Here is a 26,107-nt window from a genome sequence, read left to right on the forward strand (position 1 = left end):
CTCAGTCAGCTTGCTTATACAGTGGTACCTCGCAAGACGAATGCCTCGCAAGACAAAAAACCCGCAAGACGAAAGGGTTTTTTGTTTTTTGAGCTGCTTCACAAGACGATTTTCCCTATGGGCTTGCTTTGCAAGACGGAAACGTCTTGCAAGTTTATTTCCTTTTTCTTAACACCGTTAATACAGTTGCGACTTGACTTCGAGGAGCAACTCATAGCACGCGGTGTGGTAGCCTTTTTTGAGGTTTTTGAAGACTTTGTTGATTTTTGAAGCTTTTCCGAAACTTTTCCGACACTGTGCTTCGCAAGACGAAAAAAATCGCAAGACGACAAAACTCGCGGAACGAATTAATTTCGTCTTGCAAGGCACCACTGTATATAGCTCCAGTACAACGTTACTGTAACAATTTTCTAAAACTATCCAATCACTGAACGTCACTTTCGATCCCTTATTTGCATAACTATCTACAGTATCCCCCTGCTGGCCCAGGGTGCGAACTTCAGTACATAACACCAACACTCCCAGTTTGGCTCAAATTGCACCCTTGCCAGCTTCAGCTGTGGCAGGGGCTCTGCTCACCTGTCTGATGCCCAACCTTTGATTCTCTCTGGCAGAATTTAATTTCGCCCGCAGCGACGTGGAGACTCTGGAGAAAAAGGTCTTGACTTACCACCGCATCGTTGAGGCCTTCCGCTTTGCTTACGCCAAGAGGACTTTACTGGGGGACCCTGCGTTTGTCAACATTGCCGGGGTAAGTCCATCGCTGTTCTGTAATATCTGAGATATAAAAGGGCTTATTTAGCTCAGTGGCAGAGGGCTAGCTTCAATCGTTTTGCCTGTTGGGATGTTAATCGAAGCTAGGAGAGGATATATTTATGAGCTGTTATTCTTCCTTCCTCACGTTTGTGAGTTCAGCAACGTGCTATCCCTTTACAGCTTAAAGCGGAAAGCTTAGATAGTTTCAGCCAATACAGGTTGCTTTGAGGCAGACTGGTTTCTCCTGTTATTTCCCTCTTTCCTCACCCTTAAAACAATAACCACACAAACAAGTCTTGTTAAAAAGCAACAACATTTACTCACTCAGAATACTTGCTGAAAAGTAACTGGCACAGCAGCTTTGTTCAGGAGGGCTTAAAGCGGTTATTTGATTACAAAGACATACTTAAGTCTAGCTCATGGGTAGGCAAACTAAGGCTTGGGGGCCGGATCCGGCCCAATTGCCTTCTAAATCCAGTCTGTGGACGGTCCGGGAATCAGTGTGTTTTTACATGAGTAGAATGTGTGTTTTCATTTAAAATGCATCTCTGGGTTATTTGTGGGGCATAGGAATTTGTTCATTTCCCCCTAAAATATAGTCCGGCCCCCACAAGGTCCGAGGGACAGTGGACTGGCCCCCTGCTGAAAAAGTTTGCTGTTCCCTGGTCTAGCTTAAAACGTGGTCTGAGTTTGGAGCTCTGACTAAGTGGGCATTCTCACATTGCTGGCATGGTGGGGAAAGATGGAAAGAGCGGTTGTGCCCAGGCGGGTAGGAGAAAAAGCTATGCCCTCCCCATGTCAGGGGGGGACAGTGGGAGTGTCTCTCACAGAGTTCTCTCCAGAGAACTTACAGGAAAACTGTGCGAGCTTCAGCTCCTATCATGTGCCCATCTAGCAAAACATGAATGGTTGGTTTGACTGCATTTTAAATATCCCACAATGCCAAGTCAGGTTCCTGACACGGCGATAACCACCACTACCTTTGCTTTCTCTCCTTCCATCCAGATCATCGAAAACATAACCTCGGAGCACTTTTCGAAGAAGCTGTGGGCCAAAATCACCGATGAGACCCATGAAGTCAGCTACTACGAGCCAGAATATTACAGTCCGGACGACTCTGGGACATCCCACCTCTCTGTGGTGTCCGCAGACGGGAGCGCTGTGGCTGCCACCAGCACCATCAACCAATAGTAGGAGCTCTGAGCATTGCTTCCTGTGCAGGGGACTCTGCCAAGGGTGGCTGGGATGGGAACTTGCAGTGGAGAATTGGCTTCTGCTGAAACGGGCTGTGGGGGAAGGATTAATTCAGAGGAGCCTGGATAGCTCAGTTGGGTAGACCATGGTGCTGATGATGCCAAGGTTGCAGGTTCGATTCCCGTATGGGACAGCTGAATATTCCTGCATTGCAAGGGGGTTGGACTAGATGATTCTCTAGGTCCCTTCCAACTCTATAATTCTGTGATTCTATGACAGTCTTTGATGGATTACACTGCTTTCCCAGGGTACGCACAGACGCTCACCACAGGATCCAAGGGGAACAAAGTTGTTTATGTCTGGATATGGACTGAACTAGATCCAAATCAGTGGTTCCCAAATTCCCCCTGATCCCCAAAAACCACTTAGCATTGCTGAGGGCCTTGGCGGACCACATAATGATTTTTCTGCCTGCTATTGCAATAATAGAATCATAGAATTGTAGAGCTGGAAGAGTCATCTACGAATGACAGCTAAAGATTCCCTAGCAGATGGGCCACCCAACCTTTGTTTCAACCTCTGTTTAAAAACAATGTGTTGCCCTAGATACTGCACAATTTAAAATGGCACCTTAATTGCTTCTTTTATTTCTCGCACAGTGTATTTTGTTGTATTCCGCATAATACAGTAAGATAAGCAATTAAAACACTGTTAAAAAATCAATATAAATATTTAGTGCAATGGGTTCAGGGCCATCTCCTGCCTTCATCCACAAATCCACAGACAACTTGAATGAAGCTTGTGGACTCCTGGAAACCCCTGATCTAGTTAACCCACATTATCCAGAAAAACCTCAATCTGAGATGTGCCTTATGATACAGTATGGAGATTGGCCCTATATTGTCCTGGAGAAGGTTTTTTTCCCTCAGCAAAGAGTTGTCCACTGCCTCCTTTAGGCTAGAATTGGCTGTCACTGCAGCCAGGGCCGGATTTGATGAGGCCCTAAGCTACTGAAGGTAATGGGACCCTTTATACGTCCAGCTGTCCTTTGTCAACAACAAATTGCTGCTTTTTGTGTTGAATATATGCTACATGGTAATTTATGGACCTAATAGGTCCAAACACAACACAAAACACTGTTGCTGCATGTAGGTTTTATTTTATTTGTTTTTTATCTTATATTTTGGAAATGTACATCCAATTTTTTCCCTTTAATTTTTTGGGGGGCTCCCAAGAGAGTGGGGCCCTAAGCTATAGTTTGTTTAGGTTATACGTAAATCCGGCACTGACTGCAGCTCCATGTCTGGGAGAAAATACTTCACCTGGAAGAATTCTGATCTTCACAGAATTGTCAAAGACGCAGGAGCTCTCTTTGGGTCAGGAGCATTGAGGAGGAGAACTGATCCTCTTACTGGGACCAGAAGACCCTTTGGGTCCCACCCTTTCCAACTGTTACAATTCTACGATTCTATGGTTTTGGAGGAAAATCTTGGCCGTTACATCTTCCACCAACAGCAGTTGCAGATGGAACATTTTCCACATGGTGTCAGCACTGGGTTACATTGGTGGTGGAGCAAACCCAACCCAACACAACCTAACAAACACAAACCATTTGTACTTTCCTGAAGAATCAGACCCCCAGGTCCTCAGTCCAAAGCCAGGTTTCCCTCCCCTCTCTGCAAACCTGCTTCCAAGGACAGAGGCGCTTCATCTGTTCATTTTGTAAAACTTGTCATGGGCTCTTGAGTGTTTGCAGGTGCACATGGGAGCATGGGAGCCTCTTTTTCTAAGCATCCAATCCTTTTCCATGCAGGAGGAATGTTTGTAGCACACAAAACAGGAAGCAATGATGTAAAGAAGAAGAAGAAGGAATAGTTTATCTTAGAGATGCTGGAAAGGATGAATGTTTACAGACTCTCAAAGTGTCTCTATTTTCCAGGGACAGTCCCAGATTTACAAAAACCATTCCGGTTTTTGGTTTAATCCCAGAATGTCCCGCTTTCCCTTAGGCCATCCCTAATTTTAATCAGAGAAATGTTGTTGGGTATGGCAGACCATCCCTATTTTCATTGGTCATGGAGTTATGTGACCCCCAAGCTAAGGAGCTAAGTAACTACACAACCTTTAGAAGACCTCTGAAGGCAGCCCTGTACAGGGGTACCTTGGTTTACGAACTAAATCCGTTCTTAAACCAAAGCGTTCTTAAACTAAGGCGTGCTTTCCCATAGCAGCAGGGGACTCAATTTACAAATGGAACACACTCAACAGGAAGCAGAACATGTTCTGCTTCCAAGGCAAAGTGCACAAACCTAAACACCTACTTCCAGGTTTGCAGCGTTCTTAATCCAAGTTGTTCATAAACTAAGATGTTCTTAAACCAAGGTACCACTGTATAGTGAAGTTTTAAAAAATATTTTATGTTTTATTATGTTTTATATGTGTTGGAGGCTGCCCAGTGTGGCTGGGGCAACCCAGTCAGATAAGCAGGGTATAAATAATAAAATTCTTATTATGGAATAAAGGTACCCCTGCCCGTACGGGCCAGTCATGCCCAACTCTAGGGTTGTGCGCCCATCTCACTTAAGAGGCCAGGGGCCAGTGCTGTCCGGAGACACTTCCGGGTCACGTGGCCAGCGTGACGAAGCTGCTCTGGCGAGCCGGCACCAGCGCAGCACACGGAAATGCCGTTACCTTCCCGCTAGAAAGCGGTACCTATTTATCTACTTGCACTTTAGGGGTGCTTTCGAACTGCTAGGTGGGCAGGACCTGGGACCGCAGACGGGAGCTCACCCCGCCACTCGGATTCGAACCGCTGACCATGCGATCTGCAAGCCCTAGGCGCTGAGGATTTACCCACAGCGCCACCCGTGTCCCTTATTATGGAATAGGACGTCCCTATTTTCATTGGAGGAATGTGTTTATGTCAGCTCAGCATAACCTGATAATGAACGTTAAACTTTTCCAGCATTTCTGAGATACTAATCTCTTCCTTTTAAAAAAAAATAATACCGTAATTAAAAGTGTCTTAGCTTTGGACTTACATTCGTAACTACAAAAGGATGGGAGCAAGAGCCGTTTTTAAGACCCAGGCATGAACGGTAGCTAACCCCTTGCCATGGGCTGTTCCTCCATCTTCTAGAGCAGCGGTTCCCAAATTGTGTAGTGCTGCTCCCTGGGGTGGGGGGTGAATACCTGGGGAGAGGGGCTATGAGGCAAGAGGGCGGCAGTGGAGTGCCGGAGGGTAGGGGGCATTGGGGATGAGTTTATGGAACCAAGGGGGAGGGGTCTGAAAAGGTTTGGGAAGCACCATCCTACAGGTTTGGTGACTCTGCCAAAGAGCCCAGAGGAGGGACCAGACCATAGCTGTCAACTTTTCCCTTTTCTTGAGAGGAATCCTATTCAGAATAAGGGAATTTCCCTTTAAAAAAAGGGAAACGTTGACAGCTATGGACCAGAAGCAGGCCCAGTTCCCTGGCACATGGACCTCTTTGGCTCATGGGCTGCTCAGAAGCACACATTTTGTGCGCAGGTGTCCCAAACTGCTGTGAGGTGGTGATGCTAGTAAGGTAAAAAGGACCCCTGGGCTGTTAAGTCCAGTCACAGGCGACTATGGGGTTGCGGCACTCATGTCGCTTTTAGGCCAAGGGAGCCGGCGTTTGTCCACAGAGAGCTTTCCGGGTCATGTGGCCAGCAAGACTAAACCGCTTCTGGTGCAACGGAACACCGTGACGGAAACCAGAGCGCACGAAAATGCCATTTACCTTCCCGCCACAGTGGTACCTATTTAACTACTTGTACTGGCATGCTTTTGAGCTGCTAGGTTGGCAAAAGCTGGGTCAGAGCAACATGAGCTCACCCCGTTGCGCAGATTCGAACCGCCGAACTTCTGATCGGCAAGCCCAAGAGGCTCAGTGGTTTAGACCACATGTGTCTCTTTAGGCTCTCCTTGGCCACAAGCTTGTGTCTGAGGCAGCTCTCTTTCTGGAGCCCACGTTTCCTGCTTCCACCACCAGTGGACCTGACATTGTCTTTCTTGTCCGGCTCAGCTTTGGCTCAGACGTCCTTTCTCCAGTGAGCGGCATCCTGTTCAATGACGAGATGGATGACTTCAGCTCCCCACACATCGTCAACGGCTTTGGGGTCCACCCGTCTGTGGCGAACTTCATTGCCCCAGGTAAGGCCTCTGGGGTGTCTCTCTTGGGGGCTTTGCATTCTGGCCAACTCTCTGGGCAAGAGCTTGGCTGGTGGTCCTGCCCAAAGGGCAGGCCGCTTCTTCTCTGCCTCCCTTCTTCCTTGGCCAAAGGACACTGCGAACCCCCTCTGGCCCACACCAGCCCCGAGTCTCCTCCACCTCTGGATTTCCTGCTAAGGTGTGGTGGGTAAGCGGGCTTTTTAGCAAGGTCGAGGCCTGGGAATGCCCATCTAACTGCTCTCCTCCCTGACAGGGAAGCGTCCTTTTTCTTCCATGTGTCCGTCTATCTTAGTGGATAAGGAGAACAAGGTCCGGATGGTGGTCGGTGCTTCTGGAGGAACAAAGATCACCACAGCAACAGCAATGGTAGGTTGTTGGTGGGCTGAGGAGAAGCCAAACAGGTTTAGGAGCAAGGGGAGGACCCTGGGCAGTCCATCGCAGCCACAAGGCCTGCAGCAGAGGAGACCCTGCTGCCCCAGAACTATGGGTGAGAGGAAGAAGAGGCCTAGTCTGGAAGCCAAGGGGATTGAGACATGGGGTGGTGGTGGGGTCATGTCTCTCATGGTGGTGCAAGGCATTAGCGATTAAAATCACCTCTTTGGGAGGGCTCTGGGAAGGCTCAATTGCCTTAGGGTAGAGTCAGCATGATTAGGACGTCAGGCTAGGAGGTGGTTGAGGTCCCAGTTCCAGCCCCCAGCTGGCCATGAAGTTCTCTGAGTGGCTTGGGGGGCCATTCCCCCTCAAGGGAGAAGGTGGTGTGCCATTTTGAGCTCTTTGGAGTAAAACAAAATGGAGGGTGGGAAAGGAAATAGCCTGGTTGGCCTGGTTGGGGCCATCTTGAAGTGCCTTTGCTGGGCGTGTTGTGGAGGTGGATGAGGGGAGGGTCTCCCACACTCGGAGGGGCCTCACACAGGGCAGAGAGCTGCTTTGAGTCCACATTCTAGGAACGGTTGTGCGTTTGCGTGTCTTCGTGCTCTACACGGGGTGCCTTGTTTTTCTCCTCATCCAGACCATTCTCCGCTCCCTCTGGTTCGGCTACAACATTAAGGAGGCGGTGGAGGAGCCTCGCATCCACAACCAGCTCTTCCCTTCCCTCACCGTCCTGGAGAATGAGGTGGAGCAGGTCGGTCTGCTTCGAAGAGGGGAAGGGTGGGAATGAAGAACTGAGAACATCAGGTCTGCTCAGGGAGCTGCCTTGGGCCATTGAGTCCAGCCATTGGGGTTCATCCCGCTCAGCACTGTACACACTGATAGACAGCACCGGTTTCAGACAGGAGATAGTCTCAGACCTTATCTGGACATGCTGCGACGGCAGATTGAAATTGGAACCTTCTGCATTCAAAGCAGCTGCTCCACCATGAAGCTGCTACGACAGCCCTTGCCTGCCTCTGCTTTCAGGGCTGACCAGATATTGCTCACTTTAAGAAAATTCACAGACTATAGCAGTGTAGTTGCAGGTTTAAGGTAGGAGGTAAAGGTTGCCATTCAACACCCCAATTCTGGCCTGCCCATTTGCCGGCGTGCATTTGCTCACACCATGCACAGTGAATGAACAGTATAGATCTGGAGGTGGCCACCATCTTAGATGATTCTAGGTCTTTTTGAGAGGCTATCAAACCTCCACAGGCCAAGGCAATCTACCTTTACCAGATGCCCAGGAAGATGAGTGCAGGGGAGGAGGCTATTTCACATGCACAAATATACAATTTTACTATGCATCAATATCTACGGTATATTGCTGGTTTTATTTTGATACATTTTGTGTCAAAAACGTATTGACAGAAAAGGTATCAAAATAAAATCAGCAATATATATATAGTCTGGTTTTATTGATATTTTAATTAATATTTCATTGTGTATTATTATTATTATTATTATTATTATTATTATTATTATTATTAATGTCTATTACTGTCCTAAAGCAGACAACAGTATTAAAGACAATATTTAAAACAATTTAAAACAGCTTGCAACCATAAAAACAAGGAAGGGCCTAAAAACACACACCTCAAGTGTCAAGAGCTTTATGTGTGAACCACTTAGAGGTTTTTGTTGATTAAATATATAAATTATTATCATTATTATTATACAAAATATATTGAATTACATTATAGTTTGTCAAATAAATAAATGACGTATGTGCATTGCACAGAAGTCAAAAAGTGCCAGCCCAGCACTGCCTGGCTGGCTGGTGCTCTCCAAGGTCCTAAGCAGACCACCCCTTGCCCCTGCCCCCCCCCACACTTGAGACCCTCTTGACTGGAGCTGAGGGAGATCCTCTTGCACACCTAGGATGAGAGTGAGGGCTCCCTGACCACAGAGGCACCTGCTAGCCTTGCATTCCGCAACCTGGTGCCCTTCAGGTGTTCCTGACTACAACTCCCATCATCCCCTGCTGGCCAGCATGGCCTTGTGATTCCGAGTTGTAGTCCAGAACATCTGGAGGTTGCCGTCTTGAGGAAGGCAAGGCTCAGCCACAGAGAGAGCTGCTGGGCGGGGAAGGGGGAGAGGTGTCAAATCAGATTCTGGGTGAGTGTGTTTATCTGCTTTCTGTGTCCAGGAAATAGAAGATGGATTGAAGAAGAGAGGACATGAGATTCAGAGGACCAGCAGGGGAGCTGTGGTCCAGGCCATCCTGCGGACAGAAGAAGGCTGGTCGGCTGCCTCAGACTCTCGGAAGGGGGGAGTCCCTGCAGGATACTAAACTGGCTCCAAGTGTGGATGGATCACGGACATAATTGCAGATCGATCAGTTTCTTCTGGTGACCCACTGAAACAAGTCCACCTGTATTGTGCTGTGGTGGATCACACATCAGCAGCAAATCCCATGCCTCTGAGATGTTTCAGAAACCAGGAAGCAACCTCCAACCATTGATCTATACTGCCCCAGTCATCATGGCATTAGAGGAAATTCATATATTGGTTATGACGAATGGAGAAAGCCACCACGAAAGGGCCTGCTTGCATGAGGATGATGTTCTGAGAATTGCCCTGGTCTGAAATGGTTCACTTGAGGAAATATCTATGAGAGGCAGCGAGGGTTATCTCCTTCCTCCTTCTCATCACCACAATGAAACTCTTTTCTAGCCTGTCAGATATCGTCACCAAATAAATAGGATGGATTTGAGGGTCTTCCTGATTAACTTAGGAGCAAAGGGGCGAAAGGATTGCAATGAGAACAGTCACCTCAGCTACAACATCTCCCATCTTACAAGAGACAGCATTTATACTGGTCTGCCTGAGTTGACTGAGCGGTCGTTGAACAGTGGTGGATTTTGATGCGTCCAGAAACTGAAAGGCATTAACAGAAGTGGAGAGAATCTTCAGCTGCTAGTCCAGGAAGTAAACACTCTGCCAAACATCAGGGTTTTTTTTAAAATTAGGGTAATTTAAAAATTTTTAACTGGTTCTCAGGTATAATCTTAGTCCACCACATTTAGTAAAATGTTGTTTTGTTCTTAGTGTTGGACGGTTACAGCTTTCAGACCAAAATGCCTTTATATGTGGATTTTTCCCCAGTGGGAATATCTGGGGATGTTGACAATGCCAAAGGGTTAGATCCTGCCCCCTTGCAAAGTCATCTGGAGGAGGATGACAAGTTGTCTTTGGCCAAACTTCTAACAATAAAAATGAATATTTTACTTGGAATTTTCTTTTCTTTTCTTTTCTTTAGTCCCAAGCGTCTGTTCTCCTTCTACTGTTCTATAAAAAAATAAGACTGCAGAAACAGCAACAGCTGTTTCATTTGGGAAAACCTAAAGAGGCCCATCAAAGCCAAGAGCGTTGTGAAGATGGTTTTTGTTTTTAGTGGGACTGGGACTGTCAACTAGAGAGCTGGAACACTGTGGGCAACTCAGCTGAAAACCATTTTTTGACTTTAATAATGTGTAAAGATGGCGAAAGCTTTTAAGGTTAGCCGGGTCTCAGTTTAACGCCTGAAGAAAGAATGGTCTCACTACACCTGGGGTGGCTTCACAGTTAATGGTAGCCTCCCCTCCCCACCAATGTTTTTGTACATATTTTGCTGCATCGGAAGGTGTATGCCAGAAGAAATGGCCTGTGATGCCCCGCTTCAAGTTTGAGAAACGCCCCTCTCTCCATCCTTGTCAGGGACCGTGTGGGTCTGAGGAGAAATGGTGGGAGCCTCTCCCTCCCCCTGCTCCTAATCAGGATCCTGAATCTTCCCAGGAGCAGTGGAACAGTATAGATTTGGAGCAGTGGTTTGCAGAGGGACATAGTTCAGAAGACAGAAGTTGGGAAGAACTGGGGTGTGAACAGTTAGGAGAGGAAGAACTGGGAGAGAGAGAGTTAACAGACCCAATGTTGCTGGAAAGCGTCCATCCAATCAGTCCAAGGTCAAGGAGGGCAGATAAGGTGGCTGCACATAAGGCACAGTGGTTGCGAGATCAGGTTGCAGGACGCGGAAGTGACATGGATGACCAGGGGAGAAGTGGGTGAAAACCTTAATTGGGAGCACCTTCATTCCGAAGAATAGATGCATTGTTCTCTCGCTGTGTTCATTAAAATCTCTTAACTGGTAAGAGACTCCTTTCTATTTGTTCTGCTTATCTACTGCCAAAGGAGAGGGAGCCGAGTCCCTGAAGCCTGTCACCTTATCAGCGGCAGTTTCAGAAACAGCAAAATTGAACCCAAGCGAGGAGGGTGCTCTCTCACTCCAGTCCCTCTTGGTCTACAGTAAGTCCGGATGTGGGGGTGGTAAAATTGGGGCAGGGGGCAGGTAAGAGCTTGAGCGAGGAACCCAGAGATTTGGACTGTATATAAAAGGAGACAATTCATTTATTAAAAAATATAGAACTCTGCACGTCAAACTTGCACAAAGAAGAAAACACAAATCCTGCGCAGCTGTCCTTTTGCTGAATGAAGCTCCTGGCTTGACATCAACAATGCCCTCTGCACACACACACTCCTAAACACAAACACAATATGGAGCTGCTGATCTTGCCTGCACTACCTGTTGCATCAAGCAGCTCTCTCTTCACTCGGCGCACTTGTGATCCCACGCAGGGAAAGACACCAAGTGTCTGCTCTTGGGAGTTTGCTGCCAAAGGGTCAAAGAGGCGTTTTTCATTTTCTGGCTGTGGGCCGATGAGGCAAGCTTCGTCCCCAGCACTTTGCAGCCTCCGGCATCATGAAATCTGCAGGCTGGCTCTCCTCTGCGGAGCCAGAACCATCGCATTATCCGGGGAGGAGACTCACTGCCTGCCTGCCTGCCTGCCTGCAGAAAATATCCTCAGGCAGGTCCTTTGCCACCAGCTGCTGCTGCTGCCACCACAACCCAGATCTTTCACAGAGCGGCAAATGCTGGCAAATGGTTTTCTCTTGTCTGCCACACACTCATGCCAGCTTCTCTTCCTTGCGAGGCTGCCCATCTTCCTTGGATCTCGACGCATAGCCTGGACAGAAAGTGCTAGGAGCTGGTGAGAGAGGCGAAGGTCCGTCCTGCACTCTCAGGCTGCAGCAAAAGCAAGGGCTGGTTTTTGGCTCAGTTCTTCCACAGTATAGCATTGCTCTTGTAAACACATCTCACTCTCTGTCCGTCCGTCTGTCTCTCTCTCTGAGAAAAAGAAATATGTGATGGAGGGATCCAGCTGCAACAAGTTCATGTTTTTTCAGACCCAGAAGTGGCTGCAGAGCTGCACTGAGAGAGTGCAGAGGGGCAGGCAGGCAGGCAGACGGGTCCTCCAGGCCCTCTGGCTTTGCCTCAGGCCAAATAGCCGCTGGGCTACTAATAGCCAGAGGCTTGGCCATTTTTCCTTTGATCCGAGTAGGGGAAGAGGCAGGGGCCGTCCTTAGAAACAGCTTGCACCACGTTCAGGCTCCATGGTATCGTCTTCACCGCGTGGCCCTTTTGCTTCAGTGCCGCCTCAACACTCTGCAAGGAAAAGAAGAGGAGGAGGGTAGAGGAAATACAGGCATCACTCTGAACATAGGAAGCTTCCTTAGGCAAAGTTGAATTAGTGGTCTGTCTGTCAGGAGCTCGTCCTACACTCAAGTAGGACCCTGGCAGAGACACATGCCAGACTGGCATGTTCTCTCCCTCCTGGTTGATCGTTTGGGAGCTTCAAAAGCTTTCTTCAGCCCGAACATCACAGCGACCGATGCTAACAGACATCGGCACACTTAGGGATCCGCAGAGTCTTCGCAGCTTGCGTGACAGACCTCAGCAACTCAGCATTTTGGCTAATCCACTTTATTTACATATAAACACACACGGAGCACTGCAACATGGCTCCCTCTCTCTCTAGCATCAGACAGCAAAGAGAAAGAGCAAAGGACAAGAGTCCCACTTCACGGAACACAGTAACACAAACATCCTGTCTCTGTCACTTCCCACTCTGTGGAGTCAAAACATATACCGGCATGTCATGGACAACAATCCCATGACTGCTATCATGGAGCAGGAATTCTAACACCGTCTAGCTCAGTATTGTTGCTGCCAACTGGAAGCAGTGACTCTCCCAAGATTTCATGCCCAGGAGCCATTCCCAACCTTTCCTGGAGATGCTGCCATCAGGGATTGAACCCATACAGCAGGCTCCCCCAGGAGCTAGAACTCCCATCAGCCCCAGCCAGACTGGTCATATGACACAGGAGGTGATGAGAGCCTAGTTGTGCTTGCTGGGGCTGATGGGAGTTGTAGTCCACAGCGCAGAGCTAAAAACTGGCACAGGGCTGTCGCTTTATGTTTTGCACGCTGCAGGACTTCTGGCAATCACTGACATACCCCTCAACTGTCCCGATTTAATAGGGATGCCCCATTTTGGAGGGGGGGTGCTGTCTTGTGAGATCACAGCCCCCAGAGACCTGTGTGCCAGTTTTCTTCTGGGACATGTTGGAGGTATGCCTCTGTCTCATGGCTCCCCTTGCGACCCCAGAGAGCTGCTCACACGTCTCACCTTGTCAAAGGATTTCTCTACTTCGATGCCGTAGCTGCTCTCCACGCAGAGAATCGGTGCCTTGATAGCTTTGTCCACATCATACCCAAAAAACAGCTTGTTAGTGATGGTCTGCAAGAGAAGGAGCAGCCTGGCTTTAGACATGGTCATGGAAGAGAAGTCTCGCAGCAGGCAGACAGTGTGGTGTAGTGGTGTAGTTATCTCCCACTTGGACTACTGCAACGCGCTCTACATGGGGCTACCTTTGAAGGTGACCCGGAAACTGCAATTAATCCAGAATGCAGCAGCTAGACTGGTGACTGGGAGTGGCCGCCGGGACCACATAACACCGGTTCTAAGAGATCTGCATTGGCTCCCAGTACGTTTCCGAGCACAATTCAAAGTGTTGGATGTTGACCTTTAAAGCCCTAAACGGCCTCGGTCCAGTATACCTGAAGGAGCGTCTCCACCCCCATCGTTCAGCCCGGACACTGAAATCCAGCGCCGAGGGCCTTCTGGCGGTTCCCTCATTGCGAGAAGTGAGGTTACAGGGAACCAGGCAGAGGGCCTTCTCGGTAGTGGCGCCCACCCTGTGGAACACCCTCCCTTCAGATGTGAAGGAAATAAGTAGCTATGCTATCTTTAAAAGACATCTGAAGGCGGCCCTGTTCAGGGAAGTTTTTAATATTTAACACTGTATTGTTTTTAATACTTGATGGGGAGCCGCCCAGAGTGGCTTGGGAAACAGCCGGATGGGTGAGGTATAAATAATAAATAATAAATTAATAATAATAATAATAATAATAATAATAATAATAATAATATTAAAGTGTGGCACCAGCACCTGGGAGAGACCAGGTTTCAAATCCCGACTCGGCCATGAAGCTCACTAGGGTGACCTTGGGACAGTAACTGCCCCTCTCAGCCCATCCTACCTCACTGGGTTGTTGTGAAGATAAAATGGCGGGGGGGGGGAGGTGAACCATATATGCCACCTTCAGCTCCTTGGAGAAAAGGGTGTGTTATAAATGCAATAAACAAACAAGTGAACAAATAAATAGCAACAGATGCTGACCACGAGAGTTCAATCAAGCCTCCAAGTCCAGAGGCAGTCTACCTTTTCAAAACAAAACTTAAGCCATTTCCCCCAGGACAAATCAGAAAGCAAAAGGACCTATTTCACAGGTGTTAACTGTGCAGCTTCAGCTCTCCATGCTAAAGCCAGGAATCCAGTGTTTTTGTCAACTTACCAACGCGACAGCAGGGATAATGAGTTGCCCGCCTGACCCTCCGACCACCAGCTTCGACTGCCCATCGCGGGAAATGAGGATGGATGGTGTCATGGAAGAAGGGGGCATCTCTCCTATAGGTGGGGGCACCAAGAAATGGGAGGGTGAGCAACCTATACAGTCACTTTTAAAACGGAGAGGAAAAACCTCACCTTGTGCATTTGGATATTATTATTTCTCTCTCTCTCTCTCTAAATTTTATTTATGCTTTTCAGATATATACATTTCACTGATTTTACAATCATTTTAACATTCCAAAACTTGACTTCCTTCCCCCGCTTTCTGCAGTTCCTTAAATTTATTTTTAATATCTTCTGCATATCCAAATTAAGTTAACTTATTTATTTATCTTCTTTAAATATACAGTGGTACCTCAGGTTACATACGCTTCAGGTTACAGACTCCGCTAACCCAGAAATAGTACCTCAGGTTAAGAACTTCATTTCAGGATGAGAACAGAAATTGTGCTCCGGTGGCGCGGCAGTAGCAGGAGGCCCCATTAGCTAAAGTGGTGCTTCAGGTTAAGAACAGTTTCGGGTTAAGATCGGACCTCCGGAACGAATTAAGTACTTAACCTGAGGTACCACTGTATACTCTTACGTAACGGCAGGTTATTACAATAACCCTGCCAGTGTTTTTATCTGTTTACAATTTATCTGTAAATATTCAACAAACCATTTCCATTCTTTTATTTTAAAAAGTTTGCTATCTTGATTTATTATTCTCCTGGTAAGTTTCACCATTTCTGCATATTCCATAAGTTTTTGTATCCATTCTTCCTTTGCTGGGACTTCTTCTTCTTTCCATTTTTGGGCAAGTAGCAAGTAGCATACATGAATAAATTTCTATACAATTTAGGTAGTTCTGTCCCTATAATTCTCAATAATTATTTTTCTCTCTCTCTCCTTATTGTTGGAGAGAAATCTTTGCGCCTTTAGGTTAATGAGCCGAAAGAAGACCCACAGACAATTTGATCTCCTTTTTCTTCGGGGTGTGGATGAGGTGTCCTGGAATCCAATCAACCCCCATTGGGACTCTTCTATCATCCATTCATCTATCCATCCTGCAATTAATCCAGAATGCGGCAGCTAGACTCGTGACTGGGAGTGGCCGCCAGGACCACATAACACCGGTCCTGAGAGATCTGCATTGGCTCCCAGTACGCACAATTCAAAGTGTTGGTGCTGACTTTTAAAGTCCTAAACGGCCTCAGTCCTGTATACCTAAAGGAGCGTCTCCACCCCCTTTGTTCAGCCCGGACACCGAGATCCAGCACCGAGGGCCTTCTGGCGGTTCCCTTATTGTGAGAAGTGAGGTTACAGGGAACCAGACAGAGGGCCTTCTTGGTAGTGGCGCCCGCCCTGTGGAACGCCCTCCTTTCAGATGTGAAGGAAATAAGCAGCTATCCTATTTTTAAAAGACATCTGAAGGCAGCCCTGTTTAGTGAAGTTTTTATTATTTAATGCTGTATTGTTTTTAACACTCGATTGGGAGCCACCCAGAGTGGCTGGGGAAACTCAGCCAGATGGGCGGGGTATAAATAATAAATAATAAATTATTATTATTATTATTATTATTATTATTATTATCCATGCATTCCCTCCTGCCCAGCATTTGTGCTTGCGATGGGCTTTCCCAGCAGAGGTGGAGCTCACCTGGCGAGATCCTGTCACTTGACTTCTTCATGCAAAAGTCAGCGAGTTCATTGTTTAGGATGATCCCAGTCTGTGGCGAATACACCATGGAGCCAAACCTGAGCATGGGGAGAGAAGAGGGACACAGTTCTCAGTGGCAAGAAAAATTGATGAGTTATGCAGAACTGGCTAAATTGACATACAAACTGCGGGACAACTGTGACTTTAAGGAAGAACGGGAGCCTTTTACAAATTATCTAAAAAGACAACAAAATGAACTGGACTCCTTGGCAGATTTTGAATAAACATACACAAATTTATTGGTTGATAACATGACAGATAGATATAATTTTATAACATGCAGAGAACAATATGTGCTGAGAAATCAGAGAGAGGAGCTGAGGGAAGTCGGGGGGGGGGTGGAGGGTTTGAAACATAACTGTCAACTTTTCCCTTTTCTTGTGAGGAATCCTATTTGGAATAAAGGAATTTCCCTTAAGAAAAGGGTAACGTTGACAGCTATGGTTTGAAGGGGGGAGGGAAAAAATAATAATGAATATGATATGTTTTGATAGTTTGTATGTTGAAATTGTTAATAAAAATATTTTCTTATCCTTCGGTAAGAATTAAAACAGGAAGATTGCCAGACCTCTGTCCCTGCAAGAGGGCCAGGAACCATGGAGAAGGCATCCCGCTCTCTGCCTCCCACAGCCCAGCAGTTGGAACGGTGCCTTATTTTGAGTCAGACCATTGGTCCATCTAACTCCATATCCCCAACACTGACCGGCAGCAATGGTTATTCAGCATTCCAGACAGGGGGTCTCTCCCCAGCCCTGCCTGGAAATATGGCTGGGGATTGGATCTCAGGGCCTTTCTGTGCAAATGCTCTGCCGCTGAGCTATGGCCCTTCCCCTAAAATTAAAACAAGATTCTAGTCCTCAGGGCACACGGAGAGCTTGGCTGAAGGAACAAGCCAAAGGCCCATCTAGTCCAGCATGGGCATAAGCAGGGGGGGCGCTGCCCCCTATATCAATCAAAATCAATACAAATTTAAGGGTCTGCCCCCTTAAAAAATCCTGCCCCCCCCCAAAAAAAAATCCTGGCTACGCTCATGTATAGCATCTTCTTACAGTGGCCACCCAGGTGGTTCTGAATTAAGGTCTGATTTAAATAGGAAGCACAGAGTTAAATCGTTGGTCCATCTGGCTCCATGTTTTCTGCACTGACTGATAGCAATGGATCTCCAGAGTTTCAGACGGGGAAACTTCTAGCGCATGAAATTATTGCAATAAAGGGGGCTGCCTGGAGGCCCTGCTTTGGCATAGCTGTCAACTTACAGATTTGAAAATAAGGGACCAGCAGCCCCGAAAATAAGGGATCAGCAGCGAAAATAAGAGATTTTCGGAGCACAGGTATGTTCAACCTCTGTGCCCCTCCGAGCCAAAGGCAGAAAGCCCAGCCAGCAGCCAAACGAAGCCTCAAGCAGTGGTTCCCACAGCGCAGCAACCCAGCAAAGGGGATGCAGCAAGGAAAACCACCGTCACCTCTCCGCTGGGAAGTGCTGAGCAAAGGCGAGTCCTCAGGCAACGCGGCCGATTTGATCAGCACAAGGCATGCAAGCTCCACCCCCCCAGTCATTCTTAGACTCTTTATTGGGTGAGCAACGCAGCCAAGCAACACAGTTGGAGCCTTCCTCCTCCCTAGCCAGCAGGGAGGGAGGGAGAGTAGCTGCTTCCTTTGAAACGCAGGAAATTTAAGGGACATCATCAATAAGGGACAGCAGCGGGACACAGCACTGGGATAAGGGACTTTCCCGCCAAATAAGGGACGGTTGACAGCTATGTGCTTTGGGAGAAAGCACAGAAGAAGCTTCTGTCCCACCTTTGCCCTTGGGGCTCATCTGCTCCTACTTACGGGTAGTTAATGGTGCTGGTGGCTGACACAGCACTCCCATCTTCAGCCAGGACGGAAACGTGGGAGGTGCCAAATGAGGTCTTTCCCACCTGGACAGCGTCGTAGTGGGATGCTGGGTGGTCTCCCCGCTCATCGATCCGCTGCCTGACTTGGCTAGCAAAGGAGTCCGAGATCAGCTCGCTCAAGACACCCTAAAAAACACAGCGCATCTCAGTGAGGCAGGTTCCGATAACCTCAGCCGCAAAGGAGGAATGGTGCCCTCTGGAAAAGTCAAAGCTGGGCTCAGTGGAATAGGGAATGTAAACTGCAGGACGCAATGTCTTGCAGTGCTTATCTTCAGTTGCAGAGGGCAACTATTTACCTGTCTCGCCCGCTGGCTCCCAAACTTTTTCAAACCATTGCCCCCCATCTTCCATAAACTCATCCCCAGCACCCTATGCCAGGGGTCAGCAAACTTTTTCAGCAGGGGGCCAGTCCACTGTCCCTCAGACCTTGTGGGGGGCCGGACTATATTTTGGGGGGAAATATGAACAAATTCCTATGCCTCACAAATAACCATGAGATGCATTTTTTTTTTTAAAGTACACATTCTACTCATGTAAAAACATGCTGATTCCCGGACGGTCCACGGGCCGGATTTAGAAGGTGAATGGGCCGGATTTGGCCCCTAGGCCTTAGTTTGCCGACCCATGCCCTATGCCCTACCCCATAGGTTTTCAACCTTTTTGAGTCCACGGCTCCCTTGACCAACTACATTATTTCTGCAGCACCCCTGTGGGGCTCAGGAGCCCAGTTATGTGACCCCTCGCCTGCAGAGTTGGCAGCCTCTCACCCTTTTTCAAATACCCTCCCTTGTGGAGTGTTCCCTCAGCCTCCTCTCCCCTCTCCATGGGAGTCCTCCTGGTAGCTACTGCTGCAAGAAACAGCTATGCAAGCCTTTGGGAGACAGAGATGCGATGGGACAGGGCTGTCCAACAGGTGGATTGCGATCTACAGGTCAATTGTGGGGTGTCCCTGACCACTATTAATGATAATAATAAAGCTCAACAACTCTTGCTCCCTAAAAAAAGCTCAACACCTTTGGTCAATCTAATGGGTAGATCACTGCCAGTTTATTTATAGTGCGAGTAGATCACAGTTAAAGCTATGGTTTTCCCAGTAGTGATGTATGGAAGTGAGAGCTGGACCATAAAGAAGGCTGAAGAATTGATGCTTTTGAATTATGTGCTGGAGGAGACTCTTGAGAGTCCCATGGACTGCAAGAAGATCAAACCTATCCATTCTGAAGGAAATCAGCCCTGAGTGCTCCCTGGAAGGACAGATCCTGAAGCTGAGGCTCCAATACTTTGGCCACCTCATGAGAAGAGAAGACTCCCTGGAAAAGACCCTGATGTTGGGAAAGAATGAGGGCACAGGAGTAGGGAACGAGATGGTTGGACAGTGTTCTGGAAGCTACCAGCATGAGTTTGACCAAACTGCGGGAGGCAGTGGAAGACAGGAGTGCCTGGTGTGCTCTGGTCCATGGGGTCACGAAGAGTCGGACATGACTAAACGACTAAACAACAAGGTCACAATCTCCTGGAAGTTGGACACCCCTGCGATAGGGCATCAGAGGAAGGAGGGAAGGAGAGAGCAACAGAGGCCAGTGTTGCCCGTGGCACCCCTGACCATCATTCAAGGCACCCCAGGGTGCTATGACACTCTGGTTGAAAACCTATAAAAAGCATTATTCAGGATAGCGGCTTGCATGACCCACTAAGGAAGGTGAACTTCTTAACAGGAACAGTTAATTGCACATTAGTTCAAAACAAAACTGATTAACTTGATTCACTGATATCAGCTTTTCAAAATCTGATAGTCATTTACACCTCCAGCACCCCACTGCCACCCCCTTCCCTCTTAGCCCCCCCCAGGTAATCCCACTGCCCCACCCAAGGGATGCTACCATCCACATTGGGACCCAACTGGTCTGACCAAAAGCATCCTCACCCTGTTTGGAAACAAGTGTAAGCCCTGAAAGTAAAAAAAAATAAAATCTTAAATTGCTGTCACTTGGCTATTCCATCAGATTGTGAAATTGAATTGCTAATAAGGAAAATGTCTTGATTCTATTATTTTATACACACACACGCCGCTTGATTGTAAAAACCAACCAACCAACCAACCAACCAACCAACCAACCAACCAACCCAAAGCAGTTTACAAAAAGATAAAACCATAAAATCAAGGAACATGCAAAAGTTAAAATGCTGAAACAGGTTAACATTACCTCAACTTTCCAAGCCTCTGGGTAGGCTCACCTGAACAAGAACGTTGTTAGGTAAAGGTAAAGGTAAAGGGACCCCTGACCATTAGGTCCAGTCGTGGCCGACTCTGGGGTTGCGGCACTCATCTGGCTTTATTGGCCGAGGGAGCCGGCGTACAGCTTCCGGGTCATGTGGCCAGCATGACTTAGCCGCTTCTGGAGAACCAGAGCAGCGCATGGAAAGGCCGTTTACCTTCCCGCCAGAGTGGTACCTATTTATCTACTTGCACTTTGACGTGCTTTCGAACTGCTAGGTTGGCAGGAGCTGGAACCGAACAATGGGAGCTCACCCCGTCACGGAGATTCGAACCGCCGACCTTCTGATCGGCAAGTCCTAGGCTCTGAGGTTTAACCCACAGCATCACCCGCATCCCAAGAACGTTGTTAGCAGGTGCTAGAAAGAGTACAGTGAAGGCACCTGCTTGATCTCAATTTTATGATAACTAGAATATTTGGTCTTCATGATGACAGAATGCTGAGGCGTCAGCTGCCTGCACAGCTCTGCAATTATGAGCAAAGAAGAGAGTTCCCCCTCTTGTCTTCTCTCCACAGCGGCTGCCCCTCAACTCTGTCCAAATTTGCAAAACTCCCTCCCCTTGCGGTCCAGATGTCACGGCTAAAATGGCCGCTGTTTCTTTAATGCGAATATGGCTGGGTCAACATGACTCAGCGGCCTGCAGCAGGTTGTATATATAAGTGAGAAATGTTAGTTTGTGCTGAGGCTGGTGTTTGGGTTGGTTGGTTGATTGGTGCTGGTGTGTATAGTTGTTCAGTCGTGTTTTGCACAAAGACTTTTAAGAATAAAACTCTGCAAGGATATTCTCGTGGACTCTTTTGTGCCGACAAGGGTGCGAGGACCAGGCTGAGGAGACAAAGGGAGGTCAGAACCCTTTCCTTCTTTTTTCTTTCTTTTTTTTTGCTTTTTACAAACACTGATACCAGACAAAACCAAAGCCCCAAACCTTGTCTTTTGGAAGCATCAAGACACTCATTTATCCATGCTAAATGAGGGTGGCATGAAGCTCCAGAGTTCCTTACATTCTTATCCAGTGCTTTGTTCTAGAAGAAAGATGTGCCAGGACACACCACGAACTCTTTCCTTGTTCTCTTACAATGGCAATGGAGCCCACCTGAGAGGTGTCGTAACTGAGTTCTGGTAAATTCCAGCTGAAAAATATCCCTGTTCTTATCTGATTCCTTTCAGACTACAACCCTCATCAACCATCAGCAGATGGGAGTTTTAGTCCAAAACATCTGGGGGCACCAGGTTGACCAAGGCTGCTCTAGATGTACATATATATATATTAATGATTATCTGGAACCATTGGAAGGGGGGCACTATAGATTCACCCCCCCAAAAAAAATAAGGCAACAAAGCTTTTAAAAAGGATGAAGACCGACAGGCTCCCAGATCACCCACCTCTCCAGTTCGGGAAAAAAGTGGGTCGTCTAGTTTTACTCTCTGGCCGTTGGCAAACTTCAGAGTTTCTGCGATATAGTGGTAAGTCTCAGCATTCTGGCTAGGTGTGCTCATGGACTCTTTGGTGAAGTTGAAACCTGGAAGACAGGAATATAATAATAATAATAATAATAATAATAATAATAATAATAATAATAATAATATCTTTATTGTCATTGCCCCCTCTCGGGGACAACGAAATTACTTGGCTGCTCCATCCACCCAGGTAGGACACTCCACACAAAATCAAAACAACTATAAAAACACTAATTAAAACAATACAGTATAATACAGCAAGGAAGATTAGATGACTTTCAAAGTCCAGGCTTTCCATTCAGGGCCGAGATCGCTCTGGAGAAGAAGCTGCTCTTAAGACGGCTCATTCTTGTCTTCATCGTCCTGTATCTCCGTCCCGACGTCAGGAGCTCGAAGAGACAGTGACCAGGATGCGATGGATCTTTTACTATGTCCAGTGCCTTCCTATGGCACCTTGTGGCATAAATCTGCTCTAAGGTGGAGAGTGGGCAGCCAACAATGCTCTCTGCTGCCTTAACAACTCTGCACAACCCCATCCTGTCCTGGGTAGTACAGCTTCCGTACCACACACATAAGCCATAAGTGAGCACGCTCTCAAGAGCTAGCTGTGAGCACCCAGGCCTAAGGAAGAGCAGAAAGGACTCTGCGGCGCTCTTCTGAGACCCAGGGAATGACCCTCGGCTGTGTTAGAAACTCAGATAGGCACCAAATGGCTTCTTAAACCAAGGCTACAATTGCCAGAACAGAATGTCTACTTGCCATTTTGGGGCAAGTCTTATTTTTTCAAAGGAATGAGTGACTGTGATTGTTTTACATATTCAGTGGTCTGTGTTTGCCTGAGCTTGAGTCTGGACTAGGGATTCTGAGCTCCTGTGTTCCGATTCGATACACAGAACATTTCAGGATTTGGGCCTCTGCCATTGGCCCTTGAACTCTGAGTCGGGATTCACAGTTTGGAAGTTTAGACAGCCAATCATGTTGGGAGTGGGAGTGGCCCAGGCTTTCAGAAATGTTATATAAGCAGTTGCTTTGCCTCTGTTTCCCAGTTACGTTGTTCAACAAAGGTTTTTGCTGTTATCACTGTGTCTTGCCTCGTAGGAACCCACCTACACTTCACATTGATTCTTGGTTAAACGTCTGGCTAGTTCAGGTGACAACTTTGAGCCAGGTTAAGAGCTCTTGAGAACTTAAAGAAGAAAAGGCACTTGGTCCAGGGAACAGTCCACATATCTATTGGCCTGTTCCGACCTCTTTTTCTTAATGGTGACACAGACCATTCATAACAAGATTCTTCACACAGCCGTGGGGGTCATAGCTGTCAACTTACAGATTTGAAAACAAGGGACCAGCATCCTCAAAAATAAGGGACCAGCAGCCAAAATAAGGGATTTTCGGAGCACAGGTATGTTCGACTTCTGAGCCCCTCTGAGCCAAAGGCAGAAAGCCCAGCCAGCAGCCAAACAAAGCCTCAAGCGGTGGTTCCCACAGCGCAGCAACCCAGCAAAGGGGATGCAGCAAGGAAAAGCACCGTCACCTCTCCGCTGGGAAGCGCTGAGCAAAGGCGAGTCCCCAGGCAACGCGGCCGATTTGATCGGCACAAGGCATGCAAGCTCCACCCCCCAGTCATTCTTAGACTCCTTATTGGGTGAGCAACGCAGCCAAGCAACACAGTTGGAGCCTCCCTCCTCCCTGGCCAGCAGAGAGGGAGGGAGAGGAGCTGCTTCCTTTGAAACCCGGGAAATTTAAGGGACATCAATAAGGGACAGCAGCGGGACACAGCGCTGAGATAAGGGACTTTCCCATCAAATAAGGGACGGTTGCCAGCTATGGTGGGGGTTGGGGTAAGTGAAGACAAGTTACGACAAGCAAATATAATGTCATTCACTGCTCAGGCTGCACAGAAAAGGCATTTTGGTTCCTGAAATTCAGATTGTGAAGATAAAGTATAACTGATGGATCATTGCCCAAGGCTAAAGGAGGTTGAAAGGGCATCAGATTGAAGCTACTGAAGGAAGTGGCCCTCTTCTCCTGGTCTGCAGTGTTTGGGGGGGGGGTCTCTGCCACTCTCCCCTTCTCCACCCACACAGCAGCACCGCAGAGCCAGAATCTCCCCATCCCTGATATGCAGTGAACCAAATGGACCCCTCATTTACCTTTGAGGACATTGAGGATAAATAGGAGAATGGGCCCCGCTGCAGGACGCGGGGCAGAGTACACAGTATATTCACCCAGGGAGATGTTCACAGGGCTCATCACTTCTACTCGGTAATCCCTGAGGTCTCTCAGGGACAAGGTGCTGCCTGGAAAACAAGAGGAAGATGCGTCAGGCCTTATCTGAGCTGCAGCAGGGGCAGAAAATAGCTCAAATCCTGAGCGCAAATGAGAGGAACTGCTTGCAGGAAGTCTCAGTGACCCCTGACGCTAAGGAGGGAATGTGGTTCCTTCTCAAGGAGTGGGGAGGGGGGGCTTACACACCAAAGGGAGCTGGGACTCCTTCCCTGGCAGCTGCCATCCCAGGAGAGGAAGGGGACAATGGAAGGAAGGAGTGGGGAGGGGGAAACAGCCTACAAGTGTCACTTGCAAGAGCGAGGCGGCAAAGCGAGGGCTGGGACGGATCTGGAAAAGGGAACGGGGTGCCAAATTCTGATTAGACTGCTGCGGAATCAGTAATGTTTTCCAAGGTATTGGAAAATCTGCTTGCACCCTTCTCAGCAGGGCAGACAAAGGAAAGCAAAAACCAGAGTCCTTTCTGTCGGGGATATTTCAGACTGAAATTCCCAGGTGTAAAAAAAAAAAAAAAGGTTATTTATGTATGCTAACACTGCGGCCCGTGTTCTGTTAGCCCCCAAATGGAAAACGAGCAAGGTCCCAACTGAAGAAATGGTTTGTTGAATATTTGCAAATAAACTGTAAACAGATACGAATATTGGCAGAATTGCTGTAATAACCTGCAGTTTTATAAAAGTATATATATATTTAAAGTAGTTGAATAAATGAACAAATTAAGTTAATTTGGATATGCAGAAGATTTTAAAAATATATTTAATGAACCGCAGAAAGAGGGGGAAGGAGGTCGAGTTTTGAAATGTTAAAATGATTATAAAATTATTGAAATGTATAAAACTGAAAATCATAAATAAAATAATAACAATAGCAATAATAATAACAATACCAATAATAATAATAATAATAATAAGAAGAAGAAGACTGGTCACCTTCTTTCGCTATGTCCTGCACCAACTTCTCTGCTGTGGTTCCCCGATAAAACTCATTGGCTCCTTTTTCTGCCACAGCCCTCAGGGTCTCCACCAGGGCTGGCCATCGAAGGAGGTCTCCACCTCCCAGGGCGGCCCCCTGATTGTTGTAAAAGAGTTTTCTGGAAGAGAGAGTGACCACCATCAGTTTCTGACCCTGGATTCTAAGAGCAGAGGCTGCAGCAGGAATGGCTCCTAAGACCCAAATATAACCAGCTGTGAAGGGGGGGGGTGCTCCATAGCCCTTCCCCAAAGCCTTAAGCCTGGGCAATTTAACTTCCAATTTAGCTTTCTTGCCCTGCCAATTTCCTGACCACCATCTCAAAGGCCACATTTGTACTGTTCTACACTGCAGGGGTCCTAAGGATGCGGGTGGCACTGTGGGTTAAACCACAGAGCCTAGGACTTGCTGATCACAAGGTTGGCGGTTTGAATCCCCACGACGGGGTGAGCTCCTGTTGCTCGATCCCAGCTCCTGCCAACCTAGCAGTTCAAAAGCACGTCAAAGTGCAAGTAGATAAATAGGTACCACTCCAGTGGGAAGGTAAACGGTGTTTCCGTGTGCTGCTCTGGTTCGCCAGAAGCGGCTTAGTCATGCTGGCCACATGACCCGGGAGCTGTATGCCGGCTCCCTCGGCCAATAAAGCGAGATGAGCGTCGCAACCCCAGAGTCGGCCATGACTGGACCTAATGGTCAGGGGTCCCTTTACCTTTACCTTACACTGCAGGGGTATCCATGCAGATTGTCAGTCTCAATGCAACTTGCATATTCAGTTCAGTAGGGCACTAGGACTAACTTTTGATGGTCTCTCTCTCTCTCTCTCCCCCTCTCTCTCTCTCTCTCTCTCCCTCTCCCTCTTCCTGGTCTAACATGAGGTGTGTTTCGAAGGGCACAGAGGCTGCTAGAGTCACCCTCAGCATTGGCTTCCCCCACTGCCTGCCCTCCACCACAACACCCAAAACTTTTGCCAAGGCCTCTCCTGGGGCCTTCTTCCCACTAGGAGCCACCAAAGAAGCTTTGGGCTGCTGTGCCCTTTGACCTCCTTCCCTCCTTTTGGAATCAAGGACCCCAGTGAGAAAAGCCCTTACAGCAGGGATAGTATGGAGCCCAGGGCTGCTGTCCTTTGTGCTGAAGACTTTGCCAGCAAGAGACTCTCATTGTCCCCATTTGCCAACAG

General features: G+C 47.7%; 2 protein-coding genes across 3 annotated transcripts in view; one reads left to right on the forward strand and one right to left on the reverse strand.

The window, feature by feature from the left end:
- The window catches only part of GGT1 (gamma-glutamyltransferase 1), a 30,121-nt gene extending 20,331 nt beyond the window's left edge, over positions 1-9,790 (forward strand). For both annotated transcript variants that reach the window (XM_028710514.2, XM_028710513.2), the window contains 6 exons: positions 615-751; positions 1,762-1,946; positions 5,997-6,124; positions 6,396-6,508; positions 7,152-7,265; positions 8,703-9,790. In XM_028710514.2, coding sequence (XP_028566347.2) covers positions 615-751; positions 1,762-1,946; positions 5,997-6,124; positions 6,396-6,508; positions 7,152-7,265; positions 8,703-8,846 — 821 coding nt within the window. In that variant the 3' untranslated portion in view covers positions 8,847-9,790. The remainder of the gene's footprint in view (positions 1-614; positions 752-1,761; positions 1,947-5,996; positions 6,125-6,395; positions 6,509-7,151; positions 7,266-8,702) is intronic.
- A 1,131-nt stretch (positions 9,791-10,921) lies between these two features.
- GGT5 (gamma-glutamyltransferase 5) overlaps positions 10,922-26,107 on the reverse strand; it is a 31,521-nt gene continuing 16,335 nt past the window's right edge. Inside the window, exons 5-12 of the mRNA XM_077920564.1 lie at positions 24,891-25,051; positions 23,829-23,975; positions 21,601-21,737; positions 17,876-18,066; positions 15,983-16,080; positions 14,289-14,401; positions 13,060-13,170; positions 10,922-12,035 (exon numbers count right to left, since the gene is read on the reverse strand). Coding sequence (XP_077776690.1) covers positions 11,889-12,035; positions 13,060-13,170; positions 14,289-14,401; positions 15,983-16,080; positions 17,876-18,066; positions 21,601-21,737; positions 23,829-23,975; positions 24,891-25,051 — 1,105 coding nt within the window. The 3' untranslated portion in view covers positions 10,922-11,888. The remainder of the gene's footprint in view (positions 12,036-13,059; positions 13,171-14,288; positions 14,402-15,982; positions 16,081-17,875; positions 18,067-21,600; positions 21,738-23,828; positions 23,976-24,890; positions 25,052-26,107) is intronic.

The sequence above is a fragment of the Podarcis muralis genome, chromosome 16 (assembly GCF_964188315.1).
Source record: "Podarcis muralis chromosome 16, rPodMur119.hap1.1, whole genome shotgun sequence".
In the NCBI taxonomy this organism is placed as follows: Eukaryota; Metazoa; Chordata; class Lepidosauria; order Squamata; family Lacertidae; genus Podarcis; species Podarcis muralis.